The sequence below is a fragment of the Micromys minutus genome, assembly GCF_963924665.1.
Source record: "Micromys minutus genome assembly, chromosome: 24".
NCBI lineage: Eukaryota > Metazoa > Chordata > Mammalia > Rodentia > Muridae > Micromys > Micromys minutus.
The window spans coordinates 35,372,418-35,391,644 of record NC_137959.1 but is presented as its reverse complement, the minus strand read 5'-3'; the positions used below and the strand labels follow the sequence as shown (position 1 = coordinate 35,391,644).

At 38.5% G+C, this 19,227-nt stretch overlaps 1 protein-coding gene across 5 annotated transcripts in view; it reads right to left on the bottom strand.

Annotated features, from left to right (window-relative positions):
* The window catches only part of CNTNAP4 (contactin associated protein family member 4), a gene marked incomplete at both ends in the record, with an annotated part of 284,081 nt that overhangs the window by 110,802 nt on the left and 154,052 nt on the right, over window positions 1-19,227 (bottom strand). For 4 of the 5 annotated variants that reach the window (XM_080936900.1, XM_080936904.1, XM_080936903.1 and 1 more), the window contains 3 exons: window positions 1,123-1,261; window positions 1,999-2,188; window positions 2,704-2,907. In XM_080936900.1, the coding sequence (XP_080793026.1) occupies window positions 1,123-1,261; window positions 1,999-2,188; window positions 2,704-2,907 (533 nt within the window). The remainder of the gene's footprint in view (window positions 1-1,122; window positions 1,262-1,998; window positions 2,189-2,703; window positions 2,908-19,227) is intronic. The other variant, XM_080936902.1, reaches the window with a different exon arrangement.

Genomic DNA, 19,227 nt, shown 5'->3' with positions numbered 1-19,227 from the left:
CTTTATTTGTGATGAATGGGCACGATAAAAATGCAAGGGTTTCTTGTGTCTTGTTAACACACCACGAAGCTACCTAATTCTTGAGGCTCTGTGCCCACCCAACAAGCTGGTCAGGTGATAACTTCTTAAAGAAATAATAAATAAATAAATAAATAAATAAATAAATAAATAAATAATCTACTGAGAGTAGTAATATCTCTACAAAACCAAAACAGCCATAGCAAAATTAAAGTCACATCACAATAAAATCTTAAAATATTTCTTATACTATTTTTTAATTTATGTAGCACAGTTTTCTCAGAATTAAAACATTCCATCTAGCAAAGAGGGGCTGGCTCATGAGAAGCAAGAAGTGAACAAAACACCACATGCATAGAAAATTCTGGAAGGTTCCTTCCTGGCATTATAGATGTCACAAACAACTAGTAGGGAAGAGTCTGACTATTCCACCTTTGAGGAGAGAGTTCTAGAGTTGCAGCCTTGTAACTCATCTCCTGGATTGGGGTGGCTATTTCTATGATGCAGCTGCTTTTGAGTCATCCTTGCTTTTGTGAGTGCCTCCTATTCATGACCCCATTAGAAACTCATTGCTTAACCAAGTTAGACTTTGGTGCAAATATTACTTCAGTCTGTTATGAGTTCCCTTTCTGAGGTGAAGAGGTAGGGGAGTATGTATGTATGTATATGTGTGGGTATGTGGGTGTGGTTTCTCCCCCGGAGAAAACCCATTATACATTTACTTCATATAAAAATAAATTTATGGCCAGGTGGTGGTGATACACATCTTAACTCCAGCACTTGGGAGGTGGAGGCAGGTGGATCCCTATGATTTTGAGGCCAGCCTGGTTTACTGAGCAAGGTACGGGATAGCCAGGGCTACATAGAGAAACCCTGTCTCAAAATAAAAATTAATTAATTAATAAAAATAAGTGTATTAAAAATACTTGTGCTTTGTGAATTATAACTCTGTCAAATAGAGTTAAACTTCTATATGCTGACCGTTAACCAGAGAGAAATTTTAAATAAGAACCAAGTATACAACATATTAAATGATATTCTTAAGGGAGCAATTTTATTTGGGAAAGGTACATCTTACTCATTCCTTTACTCAGAGGTTCTTACCATGATGATGATCTGAGGGCTGTGTTGCTTGGCCAACCCAATGACATCTACTCCATTATAAAACAGGTTCTCTAAACATCCATGAAAATGTTTATATGGCAAGGACACTGATTTTGCAGGTGCTGAGATCCCTCCAAAGCTGATCTTAGAAAGAAAAATGGCATCAATAATATTGTTTAGTGATTTTATGATAACCTGTTTAAATAATTATGATTAGCAATAATCATCATGTAGATAACTTTACAACACCACACATAGAAAAAAATTAAGATACAGACTTTTAAAAACAAATTTATGTGCATTCAGTCTTCATTTGTGTGACAGTTTAATTATTCTTCCAAGTCACTAATCACACCTGCTTTTGATATTTATTGCTTAATGAAGAAAAATACACTTCTCTATTCACAGTAGAACTTGGACTATTTAATAATGTAGCTAATTATGATACTTTATTTTGTATATGTTCCTAGCACACATTGCTATTTGCATATTTAAATCAGATGTTAACGAATTAATTTGTTTTCTATTATGTTCTCCAACAGATCTGCATTTCTCAGGGGTAGAACACAAAGAAGTCAGATCATGCATTCTAGATTTGCATGTGGTAATGAGAGTTCATCATTGAAAGCATGATCTACACATGAGGTACTGTGGCCATACATGTCAGGTGAGCAGATGGTCATGTGCTATAATAACACATAAAAATATATAGTAAATGATGAGCCTCAAGTCTGGTGTGCAAGTGAGTTAGCCCTCCATGGGAATGCCTCATCAGCCCGGGGATTTCTTCCGAAGGTGAGCTTTTATAGCATATTTTTTCTAGGAAGTTAAATTACACATACATCATCAAATTCATATTAATTGAAATGTAACCACCACACCTCATAATCAAGATCCAGGTAATTGAATTCTCCTTGGGCATGGAAGTGATGCCTGTGCTCGTCCACTGTAAAGTTGACCTGTTTCCCCAGTCTCTGGATGAGCACAGAATGCCAATGCTGATCATCCAGCAGGCTGCCCAGGGTGAGGTTGATCAGGGTGGACCCAGAGGTCAGTCTAGCTTCACCTAGAAAGAAGACGTAAATAACAGCCCTGTGATCTAGTTAAGAGATCAGTATTGCTGACAGTAATTTGCAGCCTTCTTCTATGTGTGCCATCCTGAACATTCGTGTGGATTTACCTGCAGCTTGATTACAACGATCTCTCAACCTTGCCGTAATTTCCTCCACTGCTAATTCTTTCTATTATTATTACCCATGGCAAGCTCATTTTCTATGTAAATTTTATCTTTGCTACAAGCTCATTATTTTTACTGCTGTAATATTTTTCAATGACCCATCTCATTCTTTATGAGGCTAGGAAATAACTGTGGAGCTCCATCAGAGTTATGGGAAGAGCAGTCAAAGTGGGGTTTGTGTGATTTGCAAACGTGAACCCAAGGATCACTGGGCGTGCATGCAAGTCCTTCAATGGGAGGATAAGGTACTTCAGATGTTAAGAGAAGTGAGCTAGGAAAGCATGGAGCTACATAAGTGAAAAGCAATGAGCAGACCTTCAAAGGGCCTCACCAAGTGGTTTTACCTGAATTGATAAGTAAGAAGAGCTTTCCTCTTCTTAACTCCAATGTGATGTGATCCCCTCCTGGCCCTGTCCTGTGCAGTAGGATCCCATTGCTCTCCATTGTCTTAAATTTCAAAGATATGATATCTCTTATTGGACTCAAGGAGTTTTGATCAAATCTGTAGAGAAGGGAACTTTTTCCATCAAGATCAATCACGACAGACCCTAGGGACAAAGATAGTGAATGTCATCGTTGCACAGATAAATATGGTTTACACTGTAAAATGGTAACTACAGTACTGTGTGTGTGTGTGTATGTGTGTTATCAGACCAGAAAATATCTCATAACATCAAAACCCCAAATTGATTTGATTATTTTTGAATCATTTTAACTACTCATGAAATTCATGATTTAGAAATACTCTTTACATGCATGAATCAAATTTTCTTACGTTACTAGAGGCTAGTCTTAACAAAAGAAAGAAATCAGAAAATGATTATAATGAATATATATATAATCACTTTATAATACATATTTTAAAAAATCATCAATAGTTTAATAATGATCTTGGACTGTTAAAATTAATTTTGGGGAGAGAGGAAGCTTCAGAAAAAGAAATGGCTTGAATATCTCAAAATTCTTCCAGACATGTGTTTTATCGATCCATCCATCCATACACAAATGTATATATAATACCACTTCATGCACATATTAAATTGACTTATTATATTATTTTCATGACCAACTGACAGTATTTAAGGACAAAGCTATTTTTTCAAAGACTTCATTAGAAAGACATTAGCCTAATGGTATTGTGGGGTTTGTTCTACTGCATTTATGCTATATGTCGACATCAACCTGTTTTTCCAGCTTTCTGACAGTGTCTTACCGACTCATCGTCAAGCTTCCTCATGTTCAGTTCATCTTTTAAGAGATGTCATGTTACACTAGTAACATAATAGTACATCTGTCAAAATCAGTTGTACCCCAAAAAGACACAAATGAAACCTAGAATCTTCAGGAATCCTTACTGTATTTTCTGTCTCATCAGTCAAAAAGATTTTTAAGGCAATTACCCTTGAGAGTGCATTTATATAAAAAATGAAGAGAAGCCCAATCAAATAAGGCACATTTTTTTCAAGATATCAGCTGATTTCTTTCAGTTGACAACATAACAAAGCTTATTCATCATATTTCAATAATAAAATTATTATAGTTTCTTCTATGCCCAAATATGTATTTGATCAGGCTAACCACTGCACCCCAGAATCTGTTAAACACCCCCCAACAACCCCTTCTATTTTTTCCACTACTCTATGAAGCTAAAGACTCAGAGGTCTGATTGGTTTTTACATCTTGTTAATATCCTTATAAAGAATTCATTCACCAAGTACACATGAATAAACATCACATTCCTTAGAAAGAATAATGTTAGCTGAACAATCATTCCTTGTTATATAGTTGAATGAATGTGCATGGCTAAAACGTAACTCTTTGTCAAACACAAATGATGTTTTCTACCATTACTAGATGGCAATAAATTAAAAAAAATTTCAGCCAGATAGACTTTAAATGCTGACACATTTGGAGCAATGCAGTTATCTCTGACTTAATGTGTTGCTTAGAGGCAACTATCAGAGTAATGATTTTATTTTAGATAAAGACTATTTTTGGAATTAGCTACCAAGAGAATTTTCTGCCATAAAAACCATCCATGTTACTTTTATTTCTTCTGTCTCTCTCTCTCTCTCTCTCTCTCTCTCTCTCTCTCTCTCTCTCTCTCTCTCTCTCTCTCTCTCTCTCTCCTCTCTCTCTCTCTTTCTCTCTCTCTCTTTCTTCCTCCCTCCCTCCCTCCCTCCTTCCCTCCCCCCTCCCTCCCTCTTCCTCTCTCTCTCTCTCATTATTACATTATTACATTATAATGGTTGTATCCATCTTCCATGGCACCTCAAGCTTTGGGGCCTGGAATATTTCCATCAGCAAAATAAGGTAGTGGAAAAAAGAACTCTTGGACAAGTGATGCCTAAAGCAATGGGACAATGTTTTATCCCTCAACTGAAGCCACTTACCTTTCTCTCTGACCCTCACCTACTTTCTATCTAACAAGAGTATGGCTATGCACATCAATGAAATCATTTACCATAAGCACACTTAGTCTACCATGTCTGAGGAACTGTGTGCTATAACCTGTGTAGAAAGTGTTGAAGATGAGTATGTCTATTTGGAGCTTAGACTCCCAGAAGATGAACAAATATGCCCATAAAACCATTACAGTGTAGCTGGTGGAGAAAGCAGGGCCAACCAGCTAAGGTGCTGAAAGCTTGCTTAGGTGTCACACTTATTAATTTTAGCTCCAGGCAGGTGGTCCTCTTAACTGGCCTCTCTCTAAAGTTTCAAACCCAGTATCTTCTCCTCATGAACTAGATTACTCTTGTGATATTTAATTTCAAAAAGACTAGATAGTCTCCCAAATATGTTTACATTTACGGTCACAAAAATCAAAATCAAAGATTGTTGAGAAGCTACTATGACAAGAAATAATTTAATGCTCTGAAGGAGGGGGTGGAGTTCCTTCATCCAAGGCGCCTCTGAGGTGGAAAAAGAATGTTGAAATAGAGAAATGAGCATATTGGTGCCAACTTCCTCACACATTTCACATGCATATGAGTCATGCTTTTCAGGAGGATGAAAAGGGCAGAGAGCAATCAAATAGCACATATGCAATATAAAGATGAAATTCAGTATGACCCCTGACATTTTCATATTGATTGATTCATTGGCAACCATTCACCTTTTTATTATTACATTTACAGAGTTGTTTATGGAAACATTTGACAGTGAAATATAGTTTTGAACTATCAGCACAAAGCCCTGTATAATGATAAATAAAACACCCTGATTAGGTTTTCAGGGTTTCTTTGTGTTTTGTTTTTTTTGTCAGCTTGACACCAGTTAGGATGTTCTGGGCAGAGAAAAATCACAGGTGCAAAAATTCCTCCGTCAGACTGTAGGCCACCCTGTGGGGTATTTTCTCAATTAGTGAATGATGTGGAAGGGCCCAGCACACTGTTTCTTACTTAGACTGTCGTCTTATATACCCCACAGCATGTGGCTCTGAGGCATATAAGAAAACAGGCCTAGCAAGCCACAGAGAACAAGCCAGAAGCAAGGTTCCTTGAAGGTCCTGCTTTAGGTTCTGTCTCCAGTTCCTGCATTAGGTTCCTGCCCTAACTCCTTCAGTGATTGATGGCAGTGTGGAAGTATACATGAAGGACAATACTCCTTTCCAAGTTGCTTTCGGTCATAGTTTTGTTACAACAGGGACACTAATGAAGACATAGAAGCAAATGGTAAACAGATCTAGAACCTTCTCCAACGTATCTGCTTCCTCTCATAAAAGAACCTTTGTGATTTCATGGGGTATCTTGAAAAAAAAAAAAAAAAAACAGGTAGTGACCAGCAATTGCATCTTCAAAGCATCTTTGCCAGGCAAGGTACCACAATGCTTTTGCATCCAGGTCTTAGAGACTAAGACACGTGCTCCTGTGATAAAAATACATAATATATAAAATATGAGATTTATTTTGGCTCCTTGTTTCTGAGGTCTCTAGCATGGCAGGAACATGCAACACCAAAGTTTGAAGCAGAATTCTTCACACTCTAGGGGACCAGAAAGCAGAAAGAGCAGGGAAAACAGGGGGCCATATAAAACCTTCACAGGCCTGGACTTGTGGCTGATTTTGGCCGGACAGGCTGCACCTTCTAAAATTGTCATAGCATTGCATACACACTGACAGCAGCATTGGAAAATGTGCTCAGATCCAAGCCTGGGGGACACCTCACAGTCAAACAATAATAGTGGGGGTGGGTGCTTTCTGTCTCACAGCAAATTACTTAACCTCTTTGTCTTGCTTCTTCATGCATGAAATGAGAGTTAACAGCATATTCTCCACAGGTTTGTTGTATGAGTGTTTATCCACATAGTAACTAATAATCAATGAGAGCTCATTGCTGCTAATGCTAACCTATCATTTATTATTAGGATACTCAGCAGGAAAAGAGCTGCTCAAAAGAATTAAATACTTGGGTGCATTTCGGATTCTTTAAAACATAACAAATTTCTGAAGAGCAGACACATGCACACACTCACACACATACACATTCAGATATTCCTATGCACATGTATACACAGGCACATATACATGTACATACATGCACATACACACACCACATGCACATAGACATGCATATGCCATACAAGGACAGACACATACAGACACACACACACACACACACACACACACACACACACATACACACACTCACACAGACAGACACGGATGCTCTTTAGTTATCAGCATTATTGCCAGCTTATGCAGAGTAGGTGATCTGAGGCTGCAGTGGGTTTCCTGGTTCCTCTGTCAGCTCCTGCTCAAACCGCCTCACCACAGCAGTTGGTGGTGACCTGAATCCTCCCCAGTGGATGCTGCCATCTCAAATCTGCTTATTTAGAGCAAGAATTGAGGAAAGACGAGACTAGGAAGGATTGTAAGACCCAAACTAATCTTCCTTGTGACTCCACATATGGCCTGCTTCGCTCATGTGATGCAGAAATATAATATTCCATGGACTAGAAAGCTTTCCAATAGAAACTATTCAAATGTCTTTGACCAGAACTGTGTAGGAAGGAATGCTCCTGAAATGGGCACTCAACCTGCCTTCCTTCGGCACATATTTACGGAGAGCTCTCTGCGAGCTCCCTGCAAGCACAGAGGCAGATGAAGCATTGCATGGAAACAAAGCACACTCTTGTATATTCTTCAGAATGCTTACCCTCTATGAGAAGACACACATCCCTGAGATGCAATTATTCGTGCTTTTGTTCAGAGCCTTGCTTCTGGATCTGGGCAATGTCCCCAGTGCTCTCTAAGATGTGCAAGACAGCCAATCTACAACAAACATCCTCTGCGCAGGGTGTCAACTGAGCTGTAGAAATGCTTCACCTGCTTGAGCAGCAGACACTCTCTCTACCTATATGCACTTCCTGGGCAAAGTCTCTTTATCATTTTGAGGTACTCTCCTATGGCTGACTCTCTCTTCCTAACCCCTACATCCAGTCCTGCTCCAAAACTTTGAGCATTCTAATCTTAAAAGACTGTCACTTTTGAAAGCAATTTTCTCCCCTAACCCCAAGTGGATTACTAACTAAAAGAAATTAAAAAAAAAAAAAAATCTAAGACGGTGACTTCTTAAATTGAGCTCTTTGGCCCAGCCAAAATAAAACAAACTGAACCAACAAGATGGCCGAGGCGATTAGGATTCTGCAAATTTAAATGACCCACATTTAATCTCCAGGACCCACTTGCAATGAACTGACTCCTGCAAATTGACCTTGGTCTGGGAGCATGCCACAGTACACAAACAGAGAAACACACTAAGTAGTTTTTAATTTTTTTAAATAAACAAAATGGATAATTTATTTTGTTGGGTACTTTGTAAATATTCGACATCTTGAGTTCTTCCAGGTTGGCACTCAATCAGAAGCCGTTGACTCCGAACTCGAGACCCAACACTGGTCCCCCTTATGAGGCTGACTTAGGTGACAACATCAAGAAGGACATGTAGGATACAGAAGCCTATTTTCTGAAACCAAATAACCTACTGAACTGTACTGGGGAAATTGAATACATTTTATTTATTTATACTACCATTGGTTCCTGAAGAAAGCTGCAGAGGTTAGAAAGATTTTTCCCTGAAAGATACTTTGGGATAAATTGATTCTGTGAGTTACACTATGAATCATAGCATTATTGATGAGGACAGATGACTAAAAACTTAAAAGAGAAAGATTGGAATAGAAAGTGCGTGAACTGGAAAATCATTCCTCCAATAAGAGAAAATTAATTTTATTTAAAGGTCAAGAAAGGATTCTTCTTGAGAAAGATAATTAAGTCTTCTGTTCATTTAGGGTAGAATTGGCCTCCAAATTATAAATCGAATAAAAATTTTAACGTTAGGGGCTGGAGAGATGGTTTAGCAGTTAAGAATTCTTGAAGAAGATCCTGTTTTGAATTACTGAAACCATGTCAGGCTTCTCATGACTAACTACAGATCCAGGGAAATCTGACACCCACCTTTGGCCTCTAAGGGCATCTGTAACCAGCTGTGCATATATTCTGATAACACACACACACACACACACACACACACACACACACACACACATGCATGTGCACCCTAAAAGAGTTTTATCTTTAAAGATCAAAGAATAAAATTAATACAGACCTCCCATGAGCTGGAGAAAGAGGCTATAGGCCAAGTGCTTCTTGGTTAAAAGTGAAGTAGGCTTCTAACAGCAATCATACTGTTTCTTTATGTGAAAATTATTACCCATGAATTACTAAACTAAGAAATATAAATCAAATGGAGTCACTGTTAAACTATTATACAGTGAGATATTCAAGCAGCCAGGTGATGGATAGGCACTTGAGCCCTGCATTACTGAATCAGGTTGGAGACCAAGCACTCAAGAAATCAACAGGAAATGGGTTATACTATTTTTGCATAGAAGCCTAAAGGAACCCAAGGATGATTTAAAGGGACTCCTACTTCTAAAACAACTCAAATTAATACCATAAAACGGAAGGAGGAATAGTCGCAAGCTCTACACAGAACCACAAGACACAGTGACTCCTCTACCATGGCTTTAAATAAACAGTGGTAGGTTGAGGTGCTGAGCAAGACTACTGTACTTAAATGTCCACCGAAAATAACTTTCTGGGTAGATGAAAACAATAGCATTTGCTCTGGCAAGGCCCTTTTAGTGGGTTGTGGAAAGATACAAGTTGTATTTTGGTCTCTGCTTTTATTGGTGACTTCTACAATGTTGCCAAAGTCACCTAAATACATTTTTTTTCCTAACATGGAAGATTAAGAGATTAAACATTGAGTTTCAGGTTTTCTGGAGATCAAACAGAAGTACCACAGTGTCCCACCATGGATAACAGTCATACCATTTTAATAAGATGATCTACAAGCATTTATTCACCTCAATGGTTCCTCTGTTACATTTTGAATGCAATGAATTTGCTTTTATGCACTATCTCATTAATTAGTTTATATGAAAATATCTTTAAAGATGGATTGTAGTCATGTGTATATGTCTGTGTCAGGTTTATGCACATGTGTGCAGTGTTCTCAATGGCTAGAGAGGGTACCGGATGCCCTGGAACTGGAGTTACATGCAACTATGTGCCTCCTGAAAGGAATGCAGGAAAGGAAACTTGGACTGAAGGAGCTGTACATGTTCATGTTTATGTTCTTAACCACAGAGTCATCTCTCTAGAAACCATATAAAAATACTCCGCATGCATCTATTTATCAATTTTTATTACACATAGATTATGGCCCATGCCACTATGGAAGCCACTATTTCAACAGCAATCACATCCTGTCCTCAAAAGTCCCCCCAATCAAAAGCAAAAAACCGAGCCCAGAAGTACTTTCAAATTATTGAGAAGATGTATTTAAATTACACTGGCAATGAGGTATATCTCTGCTGTTAAGATATCTAAACTATACATATATATAAATGGAGGTCAAGGAAGGAAATGAAAGACAGTATATAGGTGCCCTTAGGAGATCAAGAAGACTGGAGGGTTGACATAGAGAATGAAAACAAAAATATCCCACAGGAAGTACCATTTCAAGCAGGTCACCATGACCATAGGATGACTTGCCTGTAGGCTTCTGTATCTTGGTATTGTTCTTACCCCTAGGAGTTAACCATTGATCTTCAAGTATGGCTAGTGCTTCTCACTGTCACTATGGTCTTCCAGTTCATAGCTCAACATGTTTAACAGTTCCTTTAACTGGCAGGACATGAACTGGCAAGAGCGGCCTTCTGAACACTACATGGATGCTATAAGCTTCTACACCTGTATCCTCTGCATCTCCTGCTGTCTCCTGAGTATCTCATCTTAACTACATGGCGTTCAAAAATCAGCCAGAGATGGGGGCATGAGGGTACTTGAGCTCTCCATTGATAACCTTTAGTTGGATATTCCCTTCTCAATTTCCAGCCTCTCTGAAGACCAGGAACTCTGGACTCTCTCTCTCCCATGTCTGCAAGGGCTGATAAACTTTCCACTAGTCCTTAGAAAATTGCCAGTTGAATATGAATCTCCTGGAATGTGCTTCTTGGCTTTATAGAATCAAATGCTTTCAAGTTTCTACCTGCTTTGAAATGAATTTCAGAGCTCTAAGGCAGTTTATAAAAAATATATATCTATCTAGTATGTTTGCTTGTTAGGGGCATCAAGTTAACCCAATAAAAGCTCTTCTGACTCAACATACCAAAAAGAAAGTCATTTATCTTTTTTTGAACATTTGTAATTACTGTCATCTGTTCAAATATCTAAGGTTGCCAAATGGGTTCAATATTATCATAATTTTTATATTACTTCCTAGTTAAAAGGAAAAATTCACTCTTTGCTGTATTTGATAATCTCATAGTATAGAATGTTCTGGAGAATTGTTACCTTAATGTCTCTCATATGTGACTAATAGGGCTGTTGAAAATTATTATCATGGGACCAGTGAAATCGTGGGTAAAGGGCTTCCTGCCAAACCTGATGACCTTAGGACACAATGATCTGAATTTAGATCATGGGACCCACATTTTAAAATGAGGGAATTATCTTTCACAAATTGGCTTCTGACACACACACACACACACACACACACACACACACACACACACACAGAAAGAGGGGGGTACACACAGAAAGAGAGGGGTAGTATTTCCTTTATAAAAGCATGATTTGACCTATTGCTGAAATTCCATTTGGTTTCTACATCCTTATGGCTTACAACCACCTGTCACTCAAGCTCCAGAGAGAGGACCTAACTTCATATTCTGGCCTCAACTGACACTGCACTCACATGCACATTGAAATATATGTGTAATTTTCAAAAAATAAATCTTAAGAATGTAACATTGTCATGAAACCCTTCACTTAATTATACTTGATATGTTTTGAAGTTGTATAGATACTTCTCCTGATGCTAAATGTTTCTGTTGTGGGATGGTTAGAGCCTTCTCAATTACTTTTGAATTCCTTGCACACGCTTCTAAAGATTTTCATAGTTTTCTTCTTTCTTCTAGTATTGTAATACTAGCTGTGTGGCAACATTGATAGAACATTACTTGCCAAGTAAAAATATTAGGACCATATAAAAGCTTTACAAAGAATGAGAATTTGCCCACTAGATGTTGAGCTCACTAGAAGCTAGCTTCCTTTTAAATTTGACACAAAATAGGATCCTTCAGCTATGTCTCATGGATGAACGGTTAGATAAGGACCTATGTCTAAGTTACCTGGTCAAACTTTCAGCAGTTGTCATGAGAAACTTGCCCAATAAATATGTATTCAATTAAGTTATAACTTCCTTTTTTCATAAATGACCTCTTAATTTTCTGTCCTAGGGAGGCACATGATTGAAGAGATAGAATTATTATTATAATTATTATTACTTTTTTTACATTCTGGATTTTATTCCTCTCCTGGCCCACCCTCCAGCTGCTCCACATTCCATACCTTCTCCACCCATCTCTATGAGACTATCCCCACCGACCCCTCCTGCCACACCTCTAAACACCCTGGGGCCTCCAGACTCTTGAAGGTTAGGTGCATTTTCTCTGACTGAACCCAGACCCTAGAGTCCTCTACTGTATATGTTGGGGACCTCATATCAGCTGATGTATACTGCCTGGTTGGTGACTGAGTGTCTGAGAGATTTCAGGGGTCCAGGTTAACTAGGACTGCTGTTTCTCCTACAGGGTCACCCTCTTCCTCAGCTTCCTCCAGATTTTCCCTAATTCAACCACAGAGTCAGCAGCTTCTGTTGGTTGTTTGGGTGCAAATATCTCCATCTGACTCTTTGAGCTGCTTATTGGGTCTTTCACGGGGCAATCATGATAGGTTCCTTTTTGTGAGCACTCCATAGTCCCAGTAATGGTGTCAGGCCTTGGGGCCTCCCATTGAGCTGGACCCCATTTTGGGCCTGTCACTGGACCTTCTTTTTTTCAGGCGCTTCTCCATTTTCATGCCTGCAATTCTTTCAGACAGGAACAATTATGGCTCAGAGTTTTGATTGTGGGATGGCAACCTCATATCTCACTTGATGCCCTATCTTTCTGCTGGAGGTAAGCTCTATAAGTTCCCTCTCCCCACTATAAAGCAGAAAATTACTACCTTTTCTTTCTTTTATGATAGTATTATGATAGTTTGAGTAAAAATGTTCCCCATAGGCCCATATATTTGAACGTTTAGTTCCAGGAGTGTTATGATTTGAGAAGGATTAGAAGGTATGGCCTTGTTGGATGAAGTGTGTCACAGAGGGTAGACTTGAGGTTTCAAAAGCCTACATTTGGCCCCGTGTTCTCTCTGCGTGAAGATTAGGACGCAGCTCTCAGCTAATGTAAGTGCTTTTACTGCTGTGGTGCTCCCCGCCATGATGTTAATGGACTGAACCTGTGGGACTGTAAGCAAGCCCACAATTAAGCTAATACTTTTATAAGAGTTGTCTGGGCCATGGTGTCTCTTCACAGCAATAGAACACTGACTAAGACAAGTACTATTTTGCCTTGGTAAGCTGAAATCTACTGATGAGATTGTTATAATCTGGATTTTTAAGTGTCCTCTGAAGGTCTATGTAGTCAAGGCTTCCCCTTTCTCCTAACAGAGTAAGAAATGGTGGAAATGTTAAGAAACGCAGTCTAATAGCCAGTGCTTCAGCATGCTCCAAAGGGTGCTGTGGACCCTCTGTCTCTTCATTTTCTCTCTTTTATTCATGCCCCAACTATGAAATGAACAACTTTACCACATGCTGTTGTAACAAAATACTGCTTTACCCTAGGCTCCAAATCAACAAGCCAATAGAATGTGAACCAAACTTCCAAATGAGCCAGAGCAACCCTTTCCCCTTCTTAGGTTGATGGTTTCATGTCTATTAGAACTGAAGCTAGCTCACAGTGTATAATTCCAGCTTTCAGTATTTGGGGCATTATTAAATGTGCATTTCTATTTTTTAACGTTAGCTCGAGCTTCATAATGATTGACTTATGTTCCATTCAATGAATAAACCCCATAATTTTCTCTTACATAGTCAATATTTAAGCCATTAAATACCATAGTTCAGTACTTTTCTACATTTCTTCTCATCAAGTCTTCTCATGCAGTCCTCCCTGTGCCCTGTTCCTCACTGTTAGAGGTTGGACATGCTGCTTAGATGATGGGGAAAGCCTACCCAGGACTCACCAAAATGCCCTCATTCACTCATCTATCCACCCAGAAGATTGATGACAGAAAGAGGAACCTGTTGTGCATCAGGACAATGAGGACACACTGTGGAGAAGAAAGACTGCTTTGTGACATCCCTGGGTCTGAAAGTGGCATATCAGGGAAGTTGAGAATACCTATTGCTCGCTGAGAGAAGGTAATTATCGAGGTGGTAGAAAGAAGGCAGAGTACCAAGCAATTGCTCTAGGCATCCCACAAAGCCCCTAGGGTTAGAAATATCATGAAATTACGGCATGCTGCAGCAAAATAAATTAGTTCAGTATAGCTAAATACTTGAATATTCTTATTCTGTAGACAAGAAATAAGAAAAGACTATGTGCTACAAAATCAGGATTCTTACTCAAGATTGCAGACATGGAATTTGAAGTGTAGACTAGGGACAGTTGGCAGAACAAATCAGTCACAGTTATGAACATCACCTCCTGTGGTCTAATCTCCGCTCTCTAAGGGCATGCCTGATACGTTCACCTGCACCCAGCAATTTTCCAACCCCTAATTTTATTTGCACCCTGTGCTTGTCTTTGGAACACGTACTATACCCTCATGTAATCATCAAAGGCTTAACTCTCTCTTCCTTCCTGTCTTTCATCATTTCTTCCTTCCATCCATCTCTTCTCTGGATCTATGAAGGTGTTCACAACTGCAGGGACCAACATTATCTAAAATTTATATTTTCCCTTTGATGTCATAGAATTTAGCTTCTGCTTCACTCATTACTCAGGAGACAACTTAAGGTTTGCTGACATTAAAGTAGAGCAGGATCTTTTATACAAATTTTCCATGAACCTGGCATCTCTTCATAATCAGTTGTTGCTCTAACTTGTTAGGGCAGAGGGTAGTAAAAGTGTGTGTAGGTCTCACAATAGCCATTTTCCCTGTAATGAGCACAGAACAGCTTGAGTCTATAAGTTTAGTAGGCACATGTATTGGACACAATGTGAAGAAGGTAGTTTTAAAAAGGTAAAAAATTGGGCTCATTGGGTAAAGATGCTGGCTGGTACGCCTGACAACCTGAGTTTGAGCCCTAGGACCTATGTGGAAGAAGGAAAGAACTGGCTCCTGAATTTTTTTCTCTGACATCCACATGTGTACTATTGGGCTCTTGAACACACACACACACACACACACACACACACACACACACGCATGCACGCATGCATGCATGCACACATATGCATGGCTGCACTAAATGTGACAAAATATATTAATTATAAAAGTTAATAATTACATTAGGTACATGAATGGCCTGTTCTAGTTGTAGAGAAGCATTTCCATTTTTCAAGATGTACATTGTTGTTAAAACTTAATACTTTATTATTTTATTAGCAGTGGCACTGAAGAACATTTTATGACTTAATAAGAAATGAATTTACAAATGTTTCAGTTCTATATTGCCAACCTGAAGGCTTGGAGTTGGCTCTGTATTTTGTAGGCACTTGAACTCATTGAGTCAACACTAGGATGAATTATCCCTCTGTTCTCTTCAACAACCTATTCGTTCTCCAGTACCCCCTCCCAATAGATGATACCACTTTCTCAGTTTTCCAGATGCAGATGCAATGACTCAGTGTCCCCTCACACAGTGACCAAGCTCTGATGCTTCAGTATCCTCAGGGAACTCTTGATGCTGACCTCTCCATGGATTGCTGCTCCAGTGTGGTATACCAGTTGTCTTGCACAGATGGCATCAAAAGACTCAAATGCTGCTGCTCTCAGCATATTTAACCCTCTAACCTGTAATCTTCATTTTAGTCTGAGCCACTGATGACAAATGCAAACTGATCTTCTAGTCGAAGAAATGATGCCTCTCACAAGAGACTGGGACCTCCCATATAAACTGACATAATTAAAACAATCTCCCCTCTGACATGTCTACCAACCAAATATAGACAATCTCTTCATTGAAACTCTCTTCCCAGATGATTCCAGGTTGTATCAAGTTGAGAATTAAAATCTAATTATCACATGACTCATCAACCCTCTTTCCTGAATTTGACTGAATAGAATCACATTTTCTATCTGAAATATCCTCCAACCTTCCTAAGTGAAAATACATCTTAATTTCAAAATGCACTGTTACAAACTTCTTTTATTAACCTCAATCTTTGTTCCTCACATTTGTATGCTATAGCATCTCATAAGCTACATTACATTGCATTTGATGAGTACAATGTATTTCAACAATGCACTGATTATCTTATTTGATAAAATATATGCTATCTTAGAACTTCTCTGTATAGTATATTTTATACAAAATATAGTATGTATACTTTATATATATAGTATACATAGTATACTTCATACTTAATAAAATATACAATATATTTAGTACTTTATAAATTCTATTTTAGTATACAATATATAGTACACAATATAAAGTAAAATTATTCTTAGAAAAATGTCTACATGCTTATTTGTGAATAAATACAGAACCAAGTAGTTGTGAACAGTGCTAACTTTGAAAAGTGATGACATTCATTTTAGACACTAGGTCTAATGTGTGTTGTCTGATCTTTGACAAAGTCCCTAATTTTTCTGTGATCCCCTTCCTTCTATGTCAGATGTAAGGCACTTTGAAGGGCACTGTTCTTGAATGAATGGCATAGACAAATCCTACGCACAAACTATGACAGATGAGTACATATAGGAAGAAGCAATCAGAGGAGATTTGCTTCACTGAGCATAGGTGGCCATCTCATGGTTGTGATCCAAGAGGAAGACCTGGCCTTCACCCCAAATACCATTGTTTCCTATTTAAAGTAAAATAATGCCCTCCTATGTCTAGAACAAACTCAGCCTGATTTTGTCTGCACCACTCAAAAGAGTTGCAAACAAATAGAACTGAGTGCTTAGCCCTTTTGTTCAAGATAGGAAAGCCAACGATTCCCACTATGTCTGCTCCCAGTGACTGAAATCAAGTCTATGGCTCATTAGGTAGGAAACTCTGCTTGTCTCCTTCTTTTCCTGCATAAAACAGCGAGATTCATCAACCCATTCCTCTGTGTTATTCAAACTAAATGAGAAAATACCTACAAATAATGCTCTTTAGCTCACAACAGCTGTTCAATATGTGTTGACTTTATAGTATCATATGTAATCAGTTAACACTCATGAAAGAATGATGACATAAAATAGTTGGAAAATGTGACCATGAGAATCATTCAATCAAGAGATTAAAGTTAATATAACCAGCCCATTCCTCAAAATCACTTACATATTTAAAAAGCCAATTTTAAGTTGGTCTCTAGCTGCTCTCTTATGAGACTATCTTTCTATTAAACTTACTACTTTGTATCTTTTAATAACTTAAAACTACACATCTATCATTTTACATCAGTTCCTGTCATAGCATTTTACTCTGGTTTTGACTTTAAAATATACTAGTACTTAAGACATGGGTCAGTGAGAACAGGGGACTGATTGGCAGGAGGGGAAAGTGCTTATCCTCAAAACATACTCAAATAATAATAATAATAATAATAATAAGAAGAAGAAGAAGAAGAAGAAGAAGAAGAAGAAGAAGAAAGAGTGTTCTGTTCCATAGGCCTCAGACATTGAGGTGTCTCTTAGCTCATCCTCAGTCACATGGCATCAGAGAGAACTTAAAGAACTCTTAACCTCAGTAGGCACTATCCTATGGTAATTATAAGTAACAACTAAGTCTCAACAAAACAGGATGGAATTTACAGTCAAAGTTCAAAAGGTACCAACTATTGAAAGTAGCTAGATTGCTTCATTTCCTTAGGACTCAGTTTACCCAGGGAAAATTAGACTGTGTTGAAAAAATGATCCACATCACAGTGTATCCACAAGAAATGTCTGCTCTTACTCTGCTATAATAAATATTTTGCAGAATGAAAGAGCCATTGAGAATGCAATTGTCAATACAAAGTAGTCTGGTTTTCTTTCCCTTCATTATCTGCCATGCATGTATGAGTTTGGCTAACTTCCAGAATCTAAAGACAGGCTGCAGAAATAGACTATGGTAGATCATTTGTCTAGTACATAGCAGGTACTAAGTTCAATCCCCCAATCAACAATAACAACAACATGTTAAAAATACATCTGTTTGTCTAAGTTCTGGCTTCTGGAACTTGATTACTGTAGGCTATTTTTTAAAGGGTGATTTGTTTTCCAGGTCTTGAAAATTATGAAATAAGAAACTAACACATCCAGAGCAGCCATGCTGCAGCATGGAAGCCAAGAAAGCTGGTGGTCCAGCTGGGCAGATGGTGAGAAGAAAGCTACCCTGGAACTCATCTGTCTGATCCAGCAGCAGAAAGATACAGGAGCTCAAGTCCTGAGCTCCAGGAGACTTGGCTGCAAGCCCAGCCATGCCACTTCCTGTCTGTGTAGCTTGTGAAAGTCAACCAACCCAAACCTACCCAAGCCTTAGTACTTTTTTGTAAAAAAGGGAAGATGGAAGAGCTATCATATCATCGTTTCTTGGGTTCCTTTGAGACGTCATGCATGTCTTTGTATAATATCTATAAAAAAGCACCCACATGAAATGCACCCACATGCCTATAGGTACAACATTAGAATGAAAGACATGAAGACATCCCTGTAGGTTCTCAAGAAAGTCTACTGAAGTCATCGAACACTAGATTCAGTGAAAGTCTGAATGATACAGGGGTTGGGGAGAAGCAAACAAGCAAGAAACAAAGAAACAATTAAAATTGATAGAGGAAGACCTCTGATAACAGCCTCTGGCCTCCAACACACATGGGCACATGCAACCACACCTACATAAGCATGCACAAAAACACATATGTTGCACATACACACAAAAGAACACCCTGGTACATATAGTAAGCACTCAGGCAAGTTTTTCTGTTTTTAAAATTAGAAAAATTAATGCTATTAACATTATTATTGGTGCCACTGTTAATTAAATTACTTTCATCAAGCATCATTACAATTGTTCTGGAAGCCTCAAGGGGACAAAAATGGTTGATTGATGTTGGCACTAGGTAGCAGGTATATCATTAGAATATGCCAGGAGCTCCAAGCAGTATGATCTCTTGGCCAACCAGCGGTTTTAAAACTTCATGAATGGACTGGAAGGTTGACATACCAATTAAGAGCATAAACTGCTCCTCTAGAGGACTCTAGTTCCATCCTCATTCTTCAATTGACAGCTGTAACTCACGTTTCAAGGAATCTGACACCTTCTTCTGT